Raw genomic sequence first — 24,547 nt, forward strand, 5'->3', positions numbered from 1 at the left:
AAATAAATGTCAGTATAGCCAGCATTCTATCAGCTAAGGCTCTTTAATTAATCAAAAGTTCTCCTCGGCTATCATGCAAAGGTAAGTGAGGCCCCTAACAGAGGCTCTATGGCCATGCTGGGGAGCTGGGAGACCATGGAGCTTCAAGTACATCGCATCACTGAATCATCACAACTGTCAGGAAGTGGTATCAGTTTCACGGCACAGATGAGAAAACTGAAGCTTAGAAAAGTGAAGAGTTGTCCAAAGTAAATCATCTAGGAGTAAGAAAGCAGGATTTGAACTCTTAACTTTCTGGCTCCAAAGCCCTTGTTGTTTTCACTACTCATTTTTGCTATTTTGAGTTTCAAACCGTTTTTCCAGTCATCCAAAAGAGTTTAAAACTCAGTTCAGATCCAGCTTTAACAGTAAGACTTTCTAATTCTTTGAATTAGATCAAGGACACACACAAATAAATGGCAGCCAAAGGGCAGAAGCAGAGACCCATGTTAACTGGTTAACAAGGTGTTTCTTCTTTTTTTTTTTTTATGAGAAGTTTTTATTTTTATTTTTATTTATTTATTTATTTATTTTTTGTGAGGAAGATCAGCCCTGAGCTAACATCCATGCTAATCCTCCTCTTTTTGCTGAGGAAGACCGGCTCTGAGCTAGCATCTATTGCCAATCCTCCTCCTTTTTTTTTTCCCTTTTTCTCCCCCAAGCCCCAGTAGATAGTTGTATGTCATAGTTGCACATCCTTCTAGTTGCTGTATGTGGGACGCAGCCTCAGCATGGCCGGAGAAGCAGTGCATCGGTGCGCGCCCAGGATCCGAACCTGGGCCGCCAGTAGCGGAGCACACGCACTTAACCGTTAAGCCACGGGGCCACCCCAAGGTGTTTCAAAATAAGAAAACGGAATCAAATGCGTTTAGGTGGTCAGGGTCCACTTCCACAGATCCTGTGACTTCTCATTATTTATAATCAGCCCCTGAAGGTAGAGTTAGCAATCCCTGAATTAGATCATTCATGAATAGTACACGTGGTAACTCGTTATAAACCAGACTATTTGGTTAACAAGATAGTCTGACTAACAAATAATTGTATAACTTAGAGTAGCATATCTATTAAATGGGAGTGGGGGAAGGATGACTCTTGCCAATATGGCCCATCTGTTTAAAGCTAATAAAAAATAAACATTAAGCACTGGTTTAAGAATCAGAAGACGAGATTCTAGCTCTTTCTCTGACCACTAACCAGGTGGGTGACAAGGCAAATCCTTTAGCTTGTCTGGACCTGAGCATCTTCACTATAAGTGAAGGAGGCTGTACAACATGAACTCTAAAATCCAAGGTCTAGGAGATAAACCTATCCAATATTTTAATAGGTATCTATGGTAGTGATGGTAACACAACAATGAGAATGTATTTAATGCCACAGAACTGTACACTTAAGAATGGTAAATTTTATTTTACATATATTTTGCCACAATAAAAAAAAGTGTGCATGTGTGCAAAGCACTGTAAGCTCATTTTAATTTACTTAAAAACATCTAAGACACCATCTCTGTCCTTTGAAACCATGAAATCTAGTAGAAGCAGTAACATATGTAGGAATATAAAACACTATCATTTCAGATTGAAAGAACCACGATAGAACAAGCATGATAAGATGATGACACGACACAGCCAACATTCTCTGAGCACAGACAAATTGTTGATAATGGAAGATTATTGCTGGGGGCCGTCCAGTCCTCTTTAGGATTCTCTCTTTTCTTACGGAACTAGACTTTAAATAATGTAACATGTATTCAACTTCTTGACCAGAAATACACAGACCTCAAAGATCACTATTCACAGTTGTAAAGGGGTTACTCACTGGTACATGGGTCAGAATGGTAGAAGCCAGGAGCTCTCTTGCTTCTTCTATTTTGGTTTTCTTTGGTCCACCTCCCCACATCCTCTGCCTTCTTACTTTGTTCCCTATGTATTTTAATGCCTATAAAAAACAGAATATATTATAATAGTGTTTGAATGACATCATCGGAGAGAATTTATTAAGCACCTACCCATACATAACACTATAAGCAAAAAAGACAAGAACCCTGGTTATAGAGAAAGCTACATTGGGCCTAGTCAAAAATCAACATTTGTCATGAATCAATGACAAAATAGCATTAATATGCTAATACACTGGTTCCCTTTTTATTTTATAATTTGTTTTCTCACTATAAAATCAATACATGAACATTGTAGGAAACTTAGAGAAAAATTATATATAAATATATAAAGCAGCCATCAATCCTCCACCCAGAGAGAACCACAGTCCGCAGTTAACATGTTGGGGTAGTACTTTTTTCCCTCAAAAAGGAATCATACCATGTAAGACCTCTATCTTGAAAGCTACCATACACTGCTCAGAGAAAACAAAACCTAAATAAATGGAGGGTTATGTCATTTTCATGGACTGGAAGATTTAATAGTGTTAAGGTGGCTTACTGTTAAAATTCTCTCCAAGTTGACCAACAGATTTATCATAATTGCTAATTACACTCCTGATAGGCTTTTTCAAAATCAAAAAATTGTCCACCCACATCCTTTTCAAGCGAATTCAGCTTCCTGGGCTATGTCAGGTTAAATTCCTCCCAGTGGTGCCCTGACATCTGGCCAGGTGCAGGGCTCAGCTGAGCTCCGTCTGCCCAGATGCCAATTAGGAGCTCACACTTTAACAGATAACAGCTTCTAGAAGAAAACATAGGAAAATATATTCCTGCCCTGGACTGGGCAAAGATTTCTTTAAGTAGGACAAAGAAATCAACAACCATAAGAGACAAACAAATAAAAAAAACCCCTTTGATAATTAGATTTTATCAAAATCTAAAACTGCTCATCAAAAGACACAGTTAAGGGGCCAGCCTATGCTTCAAAACCTAGATCAGGTATCACTTCTTCTCTGAAGCCTTTCCTAACTCCACTCCTTTTTCTCTGCTATTTTAATTCCTTATGTATAAAGAATTGAGTACTTTCATTTGTGTTCAGATCACACAGTATTTTAATCATCTATTTACACGTATGTCTCTCCTACGAGACTTTGTGTCATCTTTTGCTTTGATTCCTAATGACTAGTATAGTGCCTGGAACTGAATGGAACTCCCTGTGATAAGATTTGGATACGAACCCTAGGATCTTCCCTGTTAAAAGGCCAGCCCGGTGGCGTAGTGGTTCGTGCGCTCTGCTTTGGGAGCTCAAGGTTCAAGGATTCAGATCCCAGGAGCAGACCTACTCACCGCCCATCAAGCTATGCTGCGGCAGCATCCCATATGCAAAATGAGGGAAGACTGGCACGGATGTTAGCTCAGGGCCAATCTTTCTCACCAAAAATAAATAAATACATAATTTTTTTAAAAAAAGCCATTGGAGCATGAGATAAACTAAGACCCCGAAAAACACCTGTTGCAGCAACCCAGCAGTAAGTAGTACCTAAGTAACTGATTACAGCAAGTCAGCAGCTGGGGGGAACCACACATAGACAGGCAGTTCCCTAAACTGAGTTTTCCTAAACTGAGTTGTCTTCATTAAATTTGGTCTTCTAGTTCCCTTGGGAAAGAGGCTAAAGATCCTTCACTTCATTGAGGAAGAAATAAAGGAACACAGGGCAGCCTTGCATCCCTTCTGATGTAGTAGAAAGTCACCTTTTCCCTGGAATACCCAATAACGTTGCCAGGGTTTCATCACGTGAGGGTTGGGGTAAGAGCCAGATCTGTTCATAAATAGGCCAAGATGACACCCCTAGTGCATCCTATTCTCCCAAAAAGGTAATATATAATTTCTTCTCTATAAACCAGAGCCCTTGGCAATGACAATGTGAAACGTACATGACCAATATACAGTGAAAAGGCTTCATGAGCAGAAGAAATGGAGGAGAGACTAAAAAGGGAGGCATTAAAAACAAAACTAAGCAGAGGTTTTAAGCACTCCACTGAAGTGCCACGTCGTGAAAAGTTCTATTGTATGAGTGTATGTGTGCTACATTTTCATTTAGAACATAAAATATTCATGTTGTCATAACTCATAATATATGTTCCACTTATCAACCATTTTAGATTATGCCTGCCTCTGTGCCCTCTTATTAGTTGCAAATATTAATCTATGCTTTAATCCAGCATAAAGGTACAAGCCATTTCAAACTTAGACTTTCTGTTTCTTTCTCATGTTAGGAACATGCCTTTCTTATGTTAACTAACTGTATATTCCCCTCGTCTTTTAACTGAACTGCTCTAATTCAGTTAGCTGAAATTTTATGGCCGTACCTATTTAAGAGAAATGAATGAATGATTTTCCAACCCACTATTTAGCCCCTGCTCAAACAGCTTTACAATGCCAGGGTTATCTGACCAACACTGATAATATTTGCAATAAAATGAGTAATGGATCTCATTGAATCCACCGGGGTATCATTAAGCTAAATTGCTCTTCTAGGGCGTTACACAGCTTTAAAGGATGGAGTGTATCTCCCAAAACTGAGCTAATTCTTGGGTGTTTCTTAGCATTTTCTCTTCATGTGCTTGCAACCCTTGGACAATATAATTTCAGTTTGGAACAGATTCATGTTCAATAAATATTTCACTTTCAATAAAGACCAAAAATAGAATCTCCTAAATCGAAACAACTTTTCCTGATGCTGCCTACCCAATAACTAGAGTTGACTATTAACTAATTAGTTAATTAGTTATTCTCATCACTGTGATGAGAATAATCCCTGCTGATTTGTGCTTTGGAAAAGTATATACTTACATATGACAACCTTCCTAAATGTTTGGCTCAGTCTATGAAAATATCAAGACAGATCTGATCTTCAAAACACACACTAACAGATATAAGTGGGAAAATGCTAACTCTACAAGCATCCTGGGCGACAAGAAAAAAGCAGCCTGGAATTTCTACCTTGTTCTAAGTAACCCACAGAATAGAAGTGTACATATGGATAAATAAGAACTGTCTATTGTGGTTCTATGGTAAGGAATTCCTACCTCCCAGGAAGGCCATGAGGAATGTCACTATTGATTTACACTTAGCAAAGCAGTTTACAAATGTGGGACTAAAGACCCTATGTATGGCTGTGACGGCTCCCTGCCACATGGGAAGGAAGGTGCAATTATTTTTATTATGTTTGACATCTATATAGCTCCCTATCTTCATCTTTGAGTCTTGTCTTAAAATTCCCAGGTTCCAACCAGGAGTGCCTAAGCAGGTCAATGAAGGCTCTAAGTGGTACAGGGGTCTCTGAGGCTGGGCCTGTCTTGCTAATAACACTGGGAATTCAAGAAAAGGGATAAAGACCACATACAACTGGATGCCAAAAGCTACTGGAGGTAGGGAATAAAAAGTGATATTAAGAAGAAATGCATAAAAAAAAAACCTTCTACACTAGAGCTTCTGTAGTTTAAAAAAACAGATCACTCAGGCAAATAAGGAAAAAAGAGTGCTTGCTGTTATATTCAGAACAAAAGCCTCTTGGCCACATATCCCTTCTGTTAGACACCACAGGCTAATAGTTTGTCTAGGCAAACTCCTTCCTTCAATCCCTAAAAAAATGAGTCAAAGAAGCATATCTGCCACTCCTCCCATCTCCCCAATGCCCCTCCCAAATCTATACCCCCAGAAGTCATTGCATCGGATGCTTTATCAATGAGCAGCATTAAATCTCCAATTCCCTTTCATAGCAAAGGACAAGATGAAAAGACACACCTGCATCTGTGTGAAAATCTGAGCTTTCTGGCACTCTTCCAAACTGGGTCCAAATGCAGCCATCACGTGCTCCTCTGTTCCAATCATCTGCACAATTTCCTGGTCACTCTCAACACCCATGGCCTAGGAAGGAAAGAAAAGATAGAAAGAGTGTTGGCTTTGTGTTAACTCACTGACATTTGCTTATGCTAATTTGGCATTGTTTGTGGGTATTACTTCTAAGCAAAAGCTAGCTCTTTTCTCAGAAACGGTGCCATCTGGCATTGGCAGCCATAGCCCAAGCTGCAGAAGAACCTGAAACAGAAATTTTGATTAGGAAGAGGAAAACAAACATTCTCAAGCACTCTGTGCATGTGTACCATCTTCTAAAATTTGTAAATATCCTATGAGTTTCATCACGAAAAAAGGAGGCTGGAGACACTGGTCACAATTACCAGAAGGCAAAGTGAAAAAAATAAAACAAAACAGCCAAAGAGCAGTAAATCAGAAAATGTGCATTGCTGAAAAGAAACAGAACCCCAATTAGTTTCACCAAAAGATTAATTTTTCTGAGAATTGTCAAATTGTTCACATTCAGGCTAAAAGAATTTTTCCTGAGGGATGTTTTACCTCACTATTCTAGGGATATCAAGCCGTAATTATAAAGATTTTAAAAGAGATTTTTTTAAAACTAAGAACACACTTAACAGGTTTAAGAAACCCACTTAAGTGTTTCAAGGTGGCAGCCGGCAATGCGGGTCTTCGTAGATTCCATATGGTACTAAGGCTCACTCCTTCACACATTTGCCTGGAATTCTGCCATATCAAGAAATAGAGCATAATCTCACTAACCCTCTCTTGGCAGAGAAATAATCTGCTTCTTAGAGGTTAGGGGGCAAGTTATGCTTGCATTAAAATTCTCCCTTTAGCTCTGTAGAGAAAACTGAGCCAGGGATGACTGTCTCGTTAGGCTTCAGTGCTCTAGTTCTCAGTTCACCACATGGAGAGAGAGAAAGGGGAAACCAAATCCCAGTTCCAACGCAGAACACCAAGAACATTACGCTGAATACAACGGAATGGGCATTTCTCTAGAGTCGAGAGATCTGATGTAATGTCAACCACAGACCTTACAACCACCACTGTCATGTCACCTCTTCCATCTCAGTGCTTTCATTTCTGTAACGAGAGGCACAACCAGACCCCTTCCAGCTCAAAATTCTACAATTCCACATTTGAATTTTAGTAGTCTGTATTCTGTCAATTCAGTTTGGATACTTCAGGATCAGATGGAAACTTATTGAAAGTTTTGAAGCTTTGAGGGGAAGCTAAACATATGTTATGTCCCTTTCAGGCCAACCGTGATGGTTTTAAAGGTCACCAATTCTTTGACATTCCCTTCAAAAGGTGAAGACTAATTCTCCTCCCCTTGAGTGTAGGCTAAACTTAATGACTCTCTTCTATATGAAAAAAGTGGAAACGACAGTGTACAACTGTGGAGGCTCCATCATAAAAGGCACTGTAGCTTCCTGCTTGCTCTCTCTCGGAGTGCTCCCCTGGGGGAAGCTAGTGGCTGTGTCAGCAGACACTCAAGCAGTCTACGGAGAGGCCCAGTGGTGAGAAGCTATGGTTTCTTACCAACAGTCGACGGCCATGGGCATGAGCCATCATGGAAACAAACCCTCCAGCCCCGATCCAGCCTTCAGAAGACTGCAGCCCTGGCTGACAACTTGACTCATGGAAGACCCTGAGCCAGAACCACTGGGCCAAGCAACTCCCAAAGCCCTGACCCACAGACACCGCAATAATTTGTTACATAGCACAGATAACTAACAGACCAACTTTTGGAATGAAATTTACTATTTACACTTAAAAAAGATTTTTTTTAAAGTGTATAACTTGTTTTGTTCAAAAATTTGTTTAGTGACTAAATAAAGTTCTCAGGACACAAATTTCTTTTTTTGCACTTTAATTTTTCATATTTTTATCTCTAATTTGATATGATGCATTTATTCAAATGGATACTAGACACAAACTCCTATTTAAAAATTACACACATTCATTAACCTTTCATAGATTAAAGAGGAGTAATCCTGAAAAATTATCAGTTCTAATTTTTAAACAAATGAAAAAAAAAACTGGATTATCCTTAGATCAAGCACACTGAGTTGCATCAACTCTGATGGTGATGGCATATATGTAGAACCATCTACACTTTCTCCTTGGTCTGCAAGTAGCCAGTTACAAATATCAGAAGAAAATATTTCTCTGTGAAAAGCTAATTAGAATATGTTAATTTTTATCTGTCAACCTCTCAAAATAATGTTATATGGGTTTTAATGGAATCAAAATATAAGAAAAACAATACCAATTTGCAGTAGATTCTAATCACCTTTCTCTAAAATCTTTGATAATAAAGCTTTGTAACCAATGCACTTTTCTTCTCAGAGGAAAGCCCAAACACAATAGATCTACATGGGAAAGATACCAAACCAAGCACACAAAATGACAGAGCAGGAGAAGGCCTCACTGAGATGGAAACAGAAACTTAGAGCTGAAATGGCAGTAGCTTTCTAGATCAGCTCCCTTTCTTTAGGCATGTTAACATCTAAATCATCTGAACTGAAGGCCACCTAGATTATTTTAATAATTAATGTTTAGTTCAGTAATCTCCAGGTGAAAAAGACTATATACTTATTGCCCATTTTAGTGTTTAATAATAACGAAAAAGTCTTTCCTCATTAAACACATGGATTGCCACTTCAAGTCGTCCTGATGCTGAATCTAAGCACTAATTTTACAGTTGCATAAAATTCTGGAGTGGCCTAACATAGATCTAAATAGACTGCTCTAGGAGCCGGCCTGGTGGCGTAGCAGTTAAGTGCACGCCCTCCACTGCAGTGGCCCGGGGTTCGCAGGTTCGAATCCCAGGCATGCGCCGATGCACTGCTTGTCAAGCCATGCTGTGGCAGCGTCCCATATAAAGTAGAGGAAGATGGGCACAGATGTTAGCCCAGGGCCAATCTTCCTCAGCAAAAAGAGGAGGATTGGCATCGGATGTTAGCTCAGGGCTAATCTTCCTCACACACACACAAAAAAATAGACTGCTCAAACCCTTGAAATATTTCTAAGCCGTGAAGCAAAGATATGCCAAGCACATGGTAAATGACATCATATGTGCAGAAAGAAGGATCAGTGGCAAAGCATTCCTCTGAAAGGACTAAACTCTTCCTATATCGGGTCACTGAAATACAGGGTGATAACTCAGATTATCATCAAAAGCACTCCGGCTCCAAAGACCAAACTGACTTGATGACTATGTAGCCTTCGGAAGTCACAGCTACAAATAAATGACATATTGCTATGGAAACGACAGCAAAATGCCCAACCATTTTGCTTTATAGACATCATTTAGACATCTGAAAACTAGCTTTACATGGAACTCTTTGTACTCTAGATATCTGAAATCATTTCACCTAACTAATAAGTCAAAAGTGAACACTATATAATAACCTTAGGAAAAAATAGCAGAGACAATATGTTTCAGCAGAAGGTCACCCAGTCTGGCAATCAGCAATAAGAAAGAACAAAAATAAGGGGACGCACTCTTTAAAAAGAGGCATGAAGTCTTCTCCTTGAATATCCACTAAGTGTGACTACAAGTGTGACTTTCAGAGACAGAAAGAAGAATACCAATAAGCAGAAAAGAATGATATGCCGGCTAATGGTGACACACTGAAATATATTATGTGAAGGACGGAAAGGAGAAAACTTCTTAAAATATCTAACATTCAGAAATCTCTAATTTTTCTTTAAAGTAGACAGAAGTCAATTTATTATTACCAAAAGTAGTCCTAGCAGATAACAAAAGAACTGTGATGGCCCTCTTTAACTTTGTAATTTTTTCTCTTTAAAGATCAAAAATTTCAGTGTGAGTTGGTTTCCAAGAAACAATGCCCAGCACCCTTGAAATCTGATCCTCTTTCCTGTAAAACTTTCAGACTGCAGATGCCATCACAGCACAACTGCTGAAATTATTTAGAATACAAAATGTAAAGTGGGGAAGATTCACGGGCAGGAGAACCTTTGTAGTGATTCAAGTCCATAAATAAGGCTGATCTAGGTCTTAAATGCTTTATCCGTCATATTCAGACTCAGCATGAAATCTGGAAACCCTGCTGCTTCTGTCACTTTTAGCCAATTGTTGGTTACAATCAACAACCATCAAGTCCTAATGACTGTCAAGGTCTGTGTTAGGGCCCCACAACACAAAAAGAGAAATGATGTGACTTTTCTGGTATCCCAGTTTATTTTCCTGGGCTTCTGACATTAAATGTTTAAGGAGAACTAGGTAAAGAGAAACAGCATCCTCTTTCCAGGCAGTCTCACTTTTCAAAAAATACATTATCTCATTTGTACTTCACAACAACCCTCTTAGGTAAAATTCTCCCTTGATAGATAAATTATCCAAATGCAAAGAGATTGGGAAATGTGCCTAAGACCACAAACCTAGTAAGTGGAGAAGCTGGAATTTAACGTAGATTTGTCTGATTCTAAGCTATCCAATACTCTATGCTAACTTCCAGATGATAGAGTCTCAATAGTGGTTATCAAACATGTTTCCACCAGATTATTGAAACATCCCTACAGTAGGAGACCAAAAAAAGTGACTGAAAATTTACACTGAAAAATTTGAACTGAAAATTTAAAAATATTTAATTCTTATACACTGCTGATTAGAATGTAATGGATACGTTTCAGGAGAAAAATTTGGCAACATGTACCAAGTTTTTAAAAAAAGATGTAATTCCACTCCCAGGAATTAAGTCTCACAAAATCACCAGCAACATGCACAAACATGTATGTATAAGGACACTCAGGGTTGTGCATAAGAGTGAAAATTTGGGGGATAAGATGACACCTAAATGACCCACTATAGGAAATTGGTTAAATAGATTATACCACACATGCAATTTCTACACAATACCTTCTAAAATTAATGAAATAAATTTATATTTATAGACATGGAAAGCTATTCACAATTCACTGTTAAGTGAAAAAATAAAATAAAATCGATGTGTATATTATAAAAGTAAAAGAAAAAAATGTCTAGAAAAATATATCCAAAAATGTAGTTATACTTTTCAGTGGCTTTCTAAATTTTTACAAGGCAAGGACTGTTTTATAATCAGAAAGGGAGAAGTCTGAAATCTCAACTACTGGTTACATAAAAATGCACACTGTTAATTTATAGCCCCATTATAAAAAGGACTTAAGTCAGCTATATATGTATACACTTACAACATAAATATTAAACAAATTTGACAGAAGAAACTGTCTTATCAAACTTTAGTCACCTAGCCAAAAAAAAAACGGATTTAATGAAATTTTTCTGATTTTAACGCACGCATGTGTCTAGTAATGCATTTTCCATGTGAGTGATATAAGATTACATGCATTATAATTAATTTATAATTTCTGGTCTAGAAAAAACAGGAAAGCAGTCCTGTGCATCTTCAGGCATCGAAAACATTCAAAAAAGTCCTTTTGATGCGTGGGAACATACTGCCCTCTGCTGGAGATGTAATTCTACGTAGATAAAATTTTCTTTATCTACTAAACACCGCTAATGTACACAAGACACTACGTTGGGTACTGTGGGATCCCTAAAGAAAAACCAAAATTACTTCTGTGCTTAAAAAATAAAAATCTTAAATAAACATAATAAAAAGTATATTTAAGAATTCTCTCTGGCCCCCTGATATAATGCTACGGCTTTTATGATTATCGTCATCCTAAAAAGAAAATAAATGGCACCATCTCATTTAGAGAACTCAAAAGCACATTAAGCTATATTAAACACACAAAAAAGTGCCTACAACCCCCTTCATGTAATTGCATTTAGAATATGGGTATTTCCTGAGTTAAAGAACCTGACTTGTCAACATTCGTTCAATGCCTCTGAACACCCAGGCACACACCCCAGCCCCCAACACCAGCCTGACATGAAAAGCTCCATTTTCCATGACTCTCATCATTGTCACCTGGTTACAACTTTAACAGGACAGGTTCAATTCCTTCTTTCTGACTCCTCTGAGGCTTATATCCAAATGTTTCTCCTTTTCAACCAACTTAGTTAATTCTACCTCAGAGGATCTCTTCCTGTTTTCTCTCATTGCGACCCCCAGAATATTTCTACTATCATAACAACTGCTGAACAGAAATATTTAACTCTGAGGTGAAACTAAATAATGAGAAATGAGTATTAGCAACCCCTAAAATTATCTGAAGTATCTAGTACCTCTTTAGTATTTCCTCAAATAATCTGAGCTCTTTATTTCAATCTGAGCTCTTTATTTCAATCAACCTAGTCATCAAGATTCATTTCATACCCATGTACAGTCGATTATCATTATCCACGGTAGCTACGTTCTACAAAGTTGCCAAAAACACTGAACTAAATCCTGAAGCATTGCTCCAAGGGGACAATGCTTAGATTAGGTTCCTGTGAGCCTCTAATTACATTTTCTTCAACTGATCAATACAGAACCTGGTTTTATGTGTGTTTCTGTTTAAAGCTACCTTATATAACATATATATTGTTGATTCATAAAACTGAACTCACAGCGACAGCACTGTAATTTATACCTGAGCGAAGCTTACTTAACACATGTATTTTCTCCGTAAGGCACATCACATTGCCTGTGCTTAGGAACAGTAGACAGCACTTCAGCACTATGCTCAGGGGCCATTTTACACAGTAAAACCATCAAGAAAAAGTATAAAATGTGAAAAACATGGCACTAAACAGATCTCAAAAAGGGCACTTGTTTACAGGACGAGAGCTGAAATGCGAAGGCAGAGTGTCCAACCTCAGCTGGGAATGTGCCTGCTTGGTGACTCAAATTTTTAGCTGCTCTGCACATGTGCATGTCCGTAAATAACTGTAAAAGCACCAAAAGTATTGATTTGGGGGTTAAAATAAGTTTTAGCAAGTAGGAGAATTGCCAAAATAGAATCTGAAAATACTGAGGATTAATTGTTATCCTATAATGCCAAGTATTTTTCTGTTTTGCCTAATGACGAATACTACAATTTAACTGTTTGTAGAATGGATATAATATTTAAGTCTCAGAGCAGGTTAAGAGGACCACATGCAGTGATCTGAGAAAACTATACCATTTAAACGTTATTTCTATGGGAAAATGTCTTAGGTTCTAAGCCAACAATTCACAAACCAGCTGAAAAAAAAAAAAATCAATTGTAGATTGAATATTTGTTTATGTAGAAACTCACCAGAATCCAGAAGTCCATAAAAAAGAACAATGAACGTGGTCCATACTCTTTGACCTAGAAAATTCCACTGCTAGGAATTTAGCCTACAGATATCCTAGCCCATGTGTAACATATTATAGCAGTTTTATAACAGCAAGAGTGTATATGTCCACTGACGGGGTTAAATAAACTATGGTACACCCATAAATGGAAGTTTGCCAAAAAGAATGCAGTAGCTTTGTATGAACTAACATAACACTATCTGCAAGATGTAAGTTACAAAAAAAAAAAAAAGAGCTCAGTGCAAAACAGTGTGCAATGCATGTAAGTAAAAAACAAAACAGAATAAAAACCTACTATATACTTACGTGCTTGTATATGCATAGACTCTCTCTAGAAAGTGCACAAGAAACTAGCAGCAAGTGGTGTTTTTGGGTAAGGGAACTATGTGGTTAGGTACACGTGGGTGGGAGGCTTACTCACCACTATATACCCTTTCGTATCTCTGGAATTTTTTATACTGTATCTATTAAAAAAATAGATTACTATTTTTTAAAATATCTGAACCCAGGTCTTACTAGATTTCAATTGAAAATACAAATGACTGACAACTTATCCATGCCATAAATCTTTCTATTTCTAGAACTCCTTATCCTCCAAATTTCTAATTACATATGAAAATAAATCAGAGAAAGAATTCTTTATAATTTTCAGTAGATACCTGTTGCCTTACCTTAAATATGATTACAATGGGTATATCTTCTGACAAAGTATTATGCCTCAAATAAAATCGCCCTTGTTTCACAGCCATATTGGTTCTGCTCTTTTTCTCATGGGTGGAGCTATAAGGAAACACAAGTTCGTTAAGCTGTATCCCCATTTAGTTTCAAGCTAGTAACACGGCATATGATCAATCAATAAGGTTCAACTGATCAATAACGATCAGTAAGGTCCCTTCTAATAGGTGCTTTGCAAAGATGCACAACTCCTTTCCTGCCTCCCTGTCACTTCCACGAACATTCAATAACACTATAAATGTTTCTTTAGCTTTGAGATTACAATGGAAGTTTTGTGGGTGAATGAGTGACAATCACCAATTCATTTTGATCTACTTCACTTTGATCCTACTGAACTGCTTTGATCCACTGTAGGACATATTCATGATCAATTTTACACATTTGAAGAGAAAAATCTCAAAATGAGCCTACGCCACAATGAGAAAACTATGAAGAAATGAATTTATATACTATGAATTTTTAAACTAATAATCCAATAAAACATACCTACAATCTTGGTCTCTACTGATATCTCTATTAGCTATAAAATCCCTAATGGATTTAAAAACATTTCCAAGCTTTAATCAACCACAACAGTAAAACATACTGATCACCGCCACATACACTGCGCTGTTACTCACTCTACTTGTATTAGCTCTAATCTCCTACCTACTAACACTTACTTTGAGGTAGTGTCTCCAAATCCTGTACCAGGAAACCGAGCATAGAGAAGCTACGTTAACTCCCAGAGAAGCTACGTAACTCCCACCCAAGTGCCTCATAGCTAGTAGACAACAACTTTGGGATTCAAATCCCAGTGGCCCTGGCTCCAAAAGGTGTGTACAGTGGGAAGACATGGGTTGTAGAATTATTAGATCTGGATTCAAATGCTGGCTCCCTCTGATGATTGATGTCACTCTGGCCTCAAGGCCTGTTACTCAGCTGTGAAATGGAGATAATACTACTTATCTTGGAGGGCTGAGGTGACAATTAAACAGTATATGTAAAGCACCTAGTACACTGCCTGGCTCCTAGTAACTGCTCAGTGAATGGCCATTGTCAGCTGCCTCTTCATCAGAAAGAAAAATGCAGAAACTCGAGTTAAGCAGTTAATTACATGTTGTCAGCAGAGAAACTATTGCATACTGACATCTTAACTATGCCACGATTTTTTTAATTCCCAGAACTCATTAACATGCAAATTTAAAATTACACGATAATAAACCAGACAAAAGTTGTTACGGGAGTGATATAAGGGACGCTGTTGTAGAAAAATGAGTATACTGTGAAAGAAGCTGGTCTAGAAAACTAATAAGATGTTAAGTCCATGATATAATTCATTAAATATTGAGTATAAAATAGTCTCTGATTCTATCGATGTAGATGTACATACATAAGATGGTCAAAGACTGAAAAGGAGCATGAAAAACTAGAGTGCTTCTCTCTTTTTTAAAAGTTCCTTTAATGCTACAAATTAACATAAAATTCAACTTGAATAAAATAACAAGTGGCCTTTCAAACAATGTTTCACACATTCATCACTGAACATTTTAAATCAATATTCTGTGCTTACAGACTTATACAATAAATTAAATGCAGATACTTTAAATATTATGCTGCCTTTTACCAGAGAGAAATAACTGGTTACTTTCGTACTGAAAGAGAGCCATCTGATATTAATGGAATTATCAATATTTCTTAGGAACATCATCTTTGCTTCCCATACCTGGTAACTGAAGCACCAACCGTCCCCTTTCTATCAGCCTCCACAATGATCCTGTTCTTAGACAGTTGCTCTTGGATGAGAATAACTTTTTCTACTCCTTTAACAATGAAGTAGCCACCTGCCCCAAGGAAACAAGAAAAGCTTCACCGCCTATTCTTCAAACAGCATAATTTAGTAATCTCCTGCATTAGAGATCGCTCTTCTGCTGCCTCATGGCGCCGGCCATCACTTCATCTGAAGGGGTTTGCTGATACTGTTTTATGAATTGGTGATAGTGCCAGCACCTGATTTTACACAAACGAGCCATAAGATAATAAACTTCTTGAGGGCAGGGAATGTATCTTATCAGTCTATGTATCATTAGTACCCGACGTATATAAGAGGCGAATGAAAAAAATGTGAAATAAATTGTCTTCAGATTTCTTAAGCACAGAAATACCGACAATCTTTAATATAAACTGAAATTTGTTTCTCTAACAAATCAGTGACAATGGTAGACTAAGATTAGTTTCCAAAATAATATTCTATATTCAATAAAACTCATAAAACATTATCACGTTTCTTTGCAGACTATTCAGAATAGGATAAAGTGAGACTTCATTTTACCTGCAGAATATAAGCAAAAAAATGGCAACATATTTGACTTATGCAACATTTTGTTACAGTCTAGTAAAGTCACATTGTTACCATCTTTCCAAAGCCTTCCGGGATACTACCTTAATGCAACTTTAAAGGAATTAGATTAAAGCAACCATAAACTAAATCAATGTGAAATGAGTTAAGGAATTAAAAGAAACTTTCTGTTAAGTGTTAAGCTTGAAACTTAACCAAAGAAACTGCCTAGAAATAGTTACAAAAAAAAAAACTGTTAAAAACTTAAAAGATTCATTCTTTGCCCCTTTACTGCATTGAAAACAGCCTGTAGAAAGCTATTTGAGTCTTTTCGTCCAGCTAGACAACTAACTGTGAGATTATTCTTGAACTTTTAAGCATACCAAAAGAAACCATTGAGCAAAGAGACAAAAACAAGACTGACAAACCACAGCAATAAATCAGAACTTGGGATATTAAAGTTTTAAACGTGAAATAAAAGAGGAAATAGTATACCTTTTAGAAATACAGACTAACAGAATAAAGTTGGAGCCAAATTTCCAGACACTTTGTAAATGAAGTTTTATCCAAGTTCAAGTTCATTATAAAGCAGAAAGGCTGGTATTGTTTTTGTGGAAAAATGTTAAAACAGCATCCACAGTAAAACAAAGGCAAAAAACAAAGGAAGGGGGGCAAATCTGAGGAATCACACATACCTGGATCTAACGGACATTCGTTCAGTTTGGCAAATTCTGCTGGTGTTTTTCCTGTAAGAACACAGTTTGAACTACGTAGCATTATGGGCATTCTGTTTAAAATAAAACAAAAAGAAATATCACATAAAGATTGTCACTGGCAAAAAAGGTGAGAAGAATACAAGCTGTGCACTGTACACATCACTAAGGGGTCTGCATTCCTCTTCGACGTGTTAGAAAAGGCAGAGCAATGGTAGTTACGAGAAAGAGCTGATGAAATGAAGTATTTCCTCCGGCACACTGCTCCTCCAGCACAGATTAAAAAAACTCAAATGTTTGGTTTCCTCCAACTTTGCAGTGAAAGTCAGAAATGGCTGCAACTCTTCATTCATGGCAAACAAAGTGCCTCTCCTTAGTTACATAGAAATAGCACAATGAGTCAAAGTGTAAGGAAGAAGAGACCACCAAAACTAAGCAGGGAGTTTTGAAAAAGAACTCAGTAAAAATTCTAGAAATGAAAACGTAAGCATTAATTTAAAAATCTATAAATAGGCTGAAGAACAGTAGATTTGACACTGCTGAAGACAGAATTACTGAATTGGAAAAGAGCTCTGAAGAAACTGAGAATGTATTTCAGAGAGACAAAGAGATGGATGATATGAAAGAGAGTTTAACAGTCATGGACGAATAGAGGGAGAGGGTCTCATATACGTCTAATCAGACTTCTAGATGGAGAGAATACACAAAATGGGTGAGAAGTCCTATTCAGAGATAATGGCTGAGAACTTTAAAAAATGTATAAAAGCCATAAATCCCTACAATAATATATATGCAGGATAAAAAAAAAAAAGCCCCAACTAAACACAGTTAAGGTACAAAACACCAAAGACAAAGAGACGATTTAAAACCCAGCCAGAAGAAAAGGTAAGTTACTATAAAAGGAAGGATGATTTGATGGACAGATAACTTCACACCTGCAATGAACAGATGCCAGTGGAGTGACAGCTCCAAGTGCTGAGAGAAAATAACTGTCAACCTAGATTTTTCTCATTCTGTTGAGTCATCTTTCAGAATGAGGTTGATATAAGGATATTTTCAGACAAAAACTGAGAGAAGTTACTACTAATAGACCCAAACTAAAAGAGTTTCTAAACGATAAAACTTCAGGAAGATGAAAAATAAATGTGGAATCAAAGTCTGACACACAAACATGTATGGTAAGCAAAGAATATGGTAAATAATGTGGGTAACTATAAAATAATATTAACTATAAGACAATAATAATAACTCTGATTTATGGGTTAAAAAAAACACAAAATAGAACTAAAGTTTGGTACAACAAAAGCACACAAGTCAAGGGAGTTGACTTGATCCAAGTCAGAGCTTTCTAAGGTCCTTGTTCTTTCCAGGAGGAGAATAAAGATATTGATTATTTTCAAACTTTGTTAAGTATGCATTTCAAAATTCCTAAAGTAAACACAAACAATCAGAAATACTGTATATGACTTTCAATCAGTTGAGGGAGAGTAAGGGGGAAAAAAAAAATTTCCATTAATCCAAAAGGCAAAAAGAGAAAAAACCTGAAATATATGAAAAGCTGGACAGATTAAAAGTACAAAATAAGTTGACAGAAATATATCCAAATATATCAGTAACATAATAAATGTAAATGGACTACAGTCTCAGGTAAATTTTTTAAAAATCTAGCCATACGTAGTTTACTCCAAACATACCTAAAACATATGGACATACAAAGATTAAAAAGAAAAGGTTTTAAAAAATATGTCAGAAAAATAACCAAAGAAAGGAGATGTGGCTGTATTAAGAGCCGACAAAATAAATTTTAAGGCAAAAAACATTACAAAAGATAAAGAAGATAAATGCATAATAATAAAAGGTTCAATTCACCAGAAAGACCTAAAAATTCTAAATTCTACACATCTAATACCATAACTTCAAAAAGCAAAAATAGGGGCCAGCCCGGTGGCGCAAGCGGTTAAGTGCGCGCGCTCCGCTGCGGCGGCCCGGGGTTCGCTGGTTCGGATTCCGGGCGCGCACCGACGCACTGCTTGGTAAGCCATGCTGTGGCGGCGTCCCATATAAAGTGGAGGAAGATAGGCACAGATGTTAGCCCAGGGCCGTCTTCCTCAGCAAAAAAAGAGGAGGATTGGCGGATGTTAGCTCAGGGCTGATCTCCTCACAAAAAAAAAAAAAAAAAAAAAGCAAAAATACACAAAAATGTAAGGAGAAATGGATAAATCCACCATCATAGTGGGAAATTTTAACACATCTCTACCAGTAATTGAGAACAAACAAATCAAAAATCAGTGAAGATGCATGACATCTAAACAACACAATTAACAAGCTTGATCTAAAGGAAAAACATAGCCAATGACACAAAACAACTGGAGAACGCCCCTTGCTTCCAAACACACATGAAACATATATGAAAATAAATAGGTCTCCACGAAGTTCCAAAAACTGATGTAAAGAACCAATTTGGAAATTTTAAAACAGTCTTCTAAGTAACTCATAGGTAAAAAAAGAAACCATAATGGAAAGGTAGGGATAGCAACATCCTCATTTTACACAGAAGGAAATCAAAACACTGACTAAGATATAAGAATATTAAAATGACCACAGTACCCAAAAGAAGGATTAAAAATAAGAAGCAAAATTTAGAGGAGGAAGGGACAAGGAAAGTGGGTGATAGACATGAGCTAATCCCCATCTTCTTTATTAGGAGTCAATAAATAATGTCTAAAGTTGATGTACCAAGAAATTAAGTGGGCTGGCCCTGTGGCATAGTGGTTAAGTTCAGTGTGTTCTGCTTTGCAGGCCCGGGTTCGCAGGTTCGGATCCTGGGTGCGGACCTACACCACTCATCAGCCATGCTGTGGCAGCAACCCACATATAAAGTAGAGGAACTCCGGCACATACGTCAGCTCAGGACTAATCTTCCTCAAGCAAAAAATGAGGAAGATTGGCACAGATGTCAGCTTGGGGCTAATCTTCCTCAAGCAAAAAAACGAGGAAAATTGGCAACAGATGTTAACTCAGGGCTAATCTTCCTCAGCAAAACAAACAAAAAAAAGGTATAAGCATAGCATTTAAAGTTATAGATGTAATAACCACCAGAAAAACAACAGAAATGGTTATGAGGTTGGGAATGGGACTGGGGAGAGGATGGGTAGGGAGGAAAACTACTGCTTTGTATCAAATGTTCTTATGCACTATTTGATTTGTTACCAAGTACGAATATTATTTGGATTAAACTAAAATTTTTAGATTAAAAATAAACAATTAAATGAGATAATGTATTTAACTTCGGTAATGCATGCTACATATAAGCATTCTAACAGAGGTCATTTTTTTGAATGCAGGGCTAATCAAGGAAATCACCCATCACAGTGGCTGGCACACAGTAGGTATACAACAAATATCAGTTACATGCACGCCCTTCCCTGCCTCCTCTTTAACCAGGATCTAAAGCCTAAATCTTACCAACTATTTTTGTTTTGCTCCTCTCTCTCCAATCTTTCCTTCACAATATTCAATCCAGGTAATAATTGAGCAATGGTCCAAGATTTAACTGGACACTAGTGTGGTCCATATGTAAGAAAGAGAGAAGCTCTTATCTTAACATTGATAAACAGTCCTGCTAAAACAAAGATTAATATTTTAATATCCCTACTTATTTTCCTTACTAAAGAATGAGGAGAGAAACAATACAAAAACCCCCTTCCTTTAGGAGAAGTTGGGGAAGGATCTGTTAAACTTGTGTGTTCCCACAGTACTTTGGACTTCTCTATCATAGTACTTACCAAATGGTGCCATAGGGATTCAATGTAGCTGACAGGAGCAGTATCTTAAGTATCTTCTATTTACCTGAGTACCTTAGTGTACTTACTTAGTACCTGAGTACCATAGTGCATGACAAATGACAGGAAGTTGGTGCATATTTGTTGAACGAATGGATTGTTTATTAAGCTCTTAGCACTTTTGAAGGGGGAAAAACACTTGAATGGGAATTATTTGGAGTAAGCTTAAAGTCCAATATCATTATTAAACATTGTTATTATCAATGTGGGTTATGTCCATTTCTACAGGAGAGTCAATATATTTCTCTAATTAGGAAAAGCAGACTGCAAACATACTAGCTAATCCTAGCTATCATTTCCAAACTTGTTCTGGGCAAATAAGTAACTTCTCCCTTAAATACTGCTATATGAGAAACAGTTAAACTTCCAGGAAAACTCAAACTTAAAAGACACATGAATCCACCAAGAAGACCAGCCCAAGAGAGTTCACCGAAATGCTATCTTACCTAATGTTTCCCTAACAGCCTGGAGTTACAGGAGGAAATGGAAGCATTTTCCTTAACTTTACAGAAAACATTTCATAATTTAGAAATAATAACCACAACTAAGTGCTTTACATGTGCTGACTCACTGAATCCACAAAATAATCCATGAAGTAGGCACCATTTCCCACATTTTTCAGATGAGGAAATGGGGCAGAGAGAACTTTAGTACTTGCTCAAGGTCACCTCACAGGGCTGGAATGCAGGCAGTGTGTGTTCCAATATAGAGATCATTTCTCACCTGCCAATGGGTAAGGCATTGCGGATGATCCTCTGGCTGCCTCGGGTGTACTCAATATCCACTGTGATGGGGGCAGAGTATGTCATGTCCCGCAGACGACACTGAAATAGAACCAGACAGTCACTGCTCCTCCTCTCTGGAAAAGAAAGGGCCTGGCAGCCTCAAAGAGCTCCGTCTCTAGTAGAAATATGGCCCACATATGATCTCTCCATGGACCACTGAGCTGTTCCATGTGCTGCCTTAGGGCGCTGGGAGTTATGAGCTACCTTCTTCTTGAGGGGAATGATGCCAGCTATTGATCCAGACATCGCCACAGCATGCCTGCCCCTGCCAGCCCAGAAATGGAACAATAAATCTGGTACTGATTTTCTTCTCACTGATCTGATGCCATCACCAGTCTGCTCCCATATCTTTGAAACAATTAGATTGTTCCTTGAAAACTGGGTCCATGGAAGGTAACCACTACGGCTGGCTTATTCAAAACAGTTAAAACCAGTATAATAACTAAAGTATACACACAGACAAACTAAAAAATTTAAACTATACTTCCTTTTATCCTCCAAATAAACTAAACTATATGACAAAATTCCTTACCCAGTGATATGTTACAGCACAAATCATTTCTCACATCATTCTAACAATTTCTGAGTCACTTGCAGAACTTTAGAAATCGTTGGTGTGTGCTCTAGCTTTACGTGGCAATGACTCACAAAAAGATGCCCTTGCCTGAACCACGACCAGACACAGGAAACTCCATCAAAATCTTCCAATGACTTCCCCATCATATTGAGAGTCATCAGGTGGCTCTGTAGTCTCAAAAAGCATTTCTCTGAACATCAACCCTAGAATTTATGGTGCTGAATCCTCTCTCTGGCCTCTACTGAACCAAAAATACTTAAGAATTAAATTTCTTCTAGCCTTTTTAACAGTGCCTGGGATTTTAAAATATCAGATATTCCTATTATTGATCAATAAAAATTGTTTATCTTATATTCAATTAGATCAAGCCTCCTCCTTCAGGCTAGGCCAAAGGCAGGATGGCACAGCGATTCAGAGTGTGGACTCTATTGACTGTGTTCAAATCCTAGCTCTATCAATTAAGTTTAAATCACCTTTCTGCATCTCAGTTCCCTCGTATATAAAAGGACAACGAGAATAATTTTAATTCTCATGAGTATAAACATATATTTTTATATATGGTGCCTGGTACAGAGTACTATATAAATTTTATCTCATTTTTATTAATAAAACTAATGTAATGCCCATGATAGATAAACAAACATTCATGGGTTTTAACAAACTTATCCCTTCAAATGGAACTGAAACTCACTTGATGTGGTAAAAATGGGGATCCATCCCCTAGGCCCCAGACTACCTCCATGAGCTCCCTCCGCCTCCCTCGGCCTCTCTCTTATCACAGGAGTACGGCTGTGCCGGTCGAATCTGCAATACCTGCACCCTGCCAATGCTGCTGTGGGTCTCATGACCGCCCACCCACCTGCTCTGCAAGACTCAAACATCCCTCCAAGAAATCTTTGCACCCTCTCTCTCTAATGCCATGTTGCTTTTTTCAACATCAGGAAGAATAATTATAATGACTACTTCAACTACTTTGTCTCTTCCCTTCTCTGAATTCAGTAACATAGTTTAGAAAATGACTTGGAAATTGCTAATTGGCTGTGTAGTTCTTGAAAAATTGGAAAGGTCTAGCAAAATGGAATGGGGAGGGAGGAAAAGACAAACTGGGGCACACACTTTCCAATGTTCCAGTCTTCACCATTTCCTATTCAACATAACTTCACATACTGACCTCACCTACCTGACCTTACCGTCACATACTGACCCTTCTAGGCATTCAAGTTTGCAACCCCTGGTATCTCTGTTTCATGTGTTTTGTTATTTTAATCCCTCCGCAAGAGTATGAACTCCTTGAGGAAGGATACTGTCTCTCATTTCTTTTATAGCTCTCAATGCTGAGGCACAAAATAAATGTTCAATCAATACTTGGTGATTAAGTAATACCAAAATTTGCCCATATAAAATGTCTGCTTACTTGATCATACTTCCTGTTTAACCTTGCTCAGCCAGCTACAACACTCTAGCAACTTACTTGTTGTTTAATAAAGATTCCTGTGCTACGTCTTCTAACTGCTATTTTAGCTTTATATTCTCACAACACCAGATAAATCTACAAAAATGATTTTCTTTCCTGAATCAATTCCCAATTATGGACACTAAATGGAAGAATTTGAAGAGAAAGCTAGAATCTGTTAAAAGCCGATAAACAGGCCTGTTCTATAGCCTTTCTCTGTAGCTCTGCTAAAACCCGAGTATTTAAATTTTCTTCTCATCTGTCTCTTCTATTAGACTGTGAGCTCCTAGTCCTCAGTCTCCTCCACCTAACACAATGCATGCTGACCCTCAAAAACTGTGCTAAGTGGGGCCGGACCAGTGGCATAGTGGTTAAGTTCGTGCGCTCCGCTTCGGCAGCCTGGAGTTTGCGGATTCGGATCCCGGGCGTGGACCTATGCACCACTCAGCAAGCCATGCTGTGGCAGGTGTCCCACATATAAAGTGGAGGAAGATGGGCACGGATGTTAGCCCAGCGCCAGTCTTCCTCAGCAAAAAGAGGAGGATTGGCAACAGATGTTAGCTCAGGGCTACTCTTCCTCACCAAAAAAAAAAAAAATTGTGCTAAGCAAGTAACATCTGTAACAAACAGCACACTGTGCCAGGCACCAGAGGCTGGTGAGGGGGAATAGAGAGAGACTGCTAAAAAGCTCAGAAACAGGACATAAATAAAACACAAGTTAATTACAATTAAATGAAAAACTAAATAGTGCAGAATTGTTTCCTAATATATTACAGTATTACACAGGTACTTATTTATTTTGGTTGCCTTTGTCTCCTAAGAGACTTTTTTTCCTGTTTTTAAATCTCTTAAGAGTATATATTAAGGGCACAGACTTTTTGACTAAAAGCAAACAAATTCAATTAAAGTAAGGTTGATAATTACCTCATGAGGGGACACTGGTCTAGTTACATTGAAGCTTTCTTCAACATCAGGAAGCCCAACATAGATATTAAGATATCTGAAAAGCAAATTACTCCATTACCAATGATACTTCCTCAAAGAACATATAAACAAGCTATTATCCCCAAATATAAGGATTATACTTTG

At 37.6% G+C, this 24,547-nt stretch overlaps 1 protein-coding gene across 2 annotated transcripts in view; it reads right to left on the reverse strand.

Moving 5' to 3' along the window:
- POLR3B (RNA polymerase III subunit B) overlaps positions 1-24,547 on the reverse strand; it is a 116,673-nt gene that overhangs the window by 82,155 nt on the left and 9,971 nt on the right. Inside the window, exons 5-11 of one of the 2 annotated variants that reach the window (XM_058568509.1) lie at positions 24,383-24,458; positions 21,367-21,467; positions 16,784-16,875; positions 15,477-15,594; positions 13,708-13,816; positions 5,724-5,846; positions 1,855-1,974 (exon numbers count right to left, since the gene is read on the reverse strand). In XM_058568509.1, the coding sequence (XP_058424492.1) occupies positions 1,855-1,974; positions 5,724-5,846; positions 13,708-13,816; positions 15,477-15,594; positions 16,784-16,875; positions 21,367-21,467; positions 24,383-24,458 (739 nt within the window). Of the gene's footprint in view, positions 1-1,854; positions 1,975-5,723; positions 5,847-13,707; positions 13,817-15,476; positions 15,595-16,783; positions 16,876-21,366; positions 21,468-24,382; positions 24,459-24,547 lie in introns of those variants that run through there. The other variant, XM_058568510.1, reaches the window with a different exon arrangement.

This window comes from Diceros bicornis, chromosome 25 (assembly GCF_020826845.1).
Source record: "Diceros bicornis minor isolate mBicDic1 chromosome 25, mDicBic1.mat.cur, whole genome shotgun sequence".
In the NCBI taxonomy this organism is placed as follows: domain Eukaryota; kingdom Metazoa; phylum Chordata; class Mammalia; order Perissodactyla; family Rhinocerotidae; genus Diceros; species Diceros bicornis.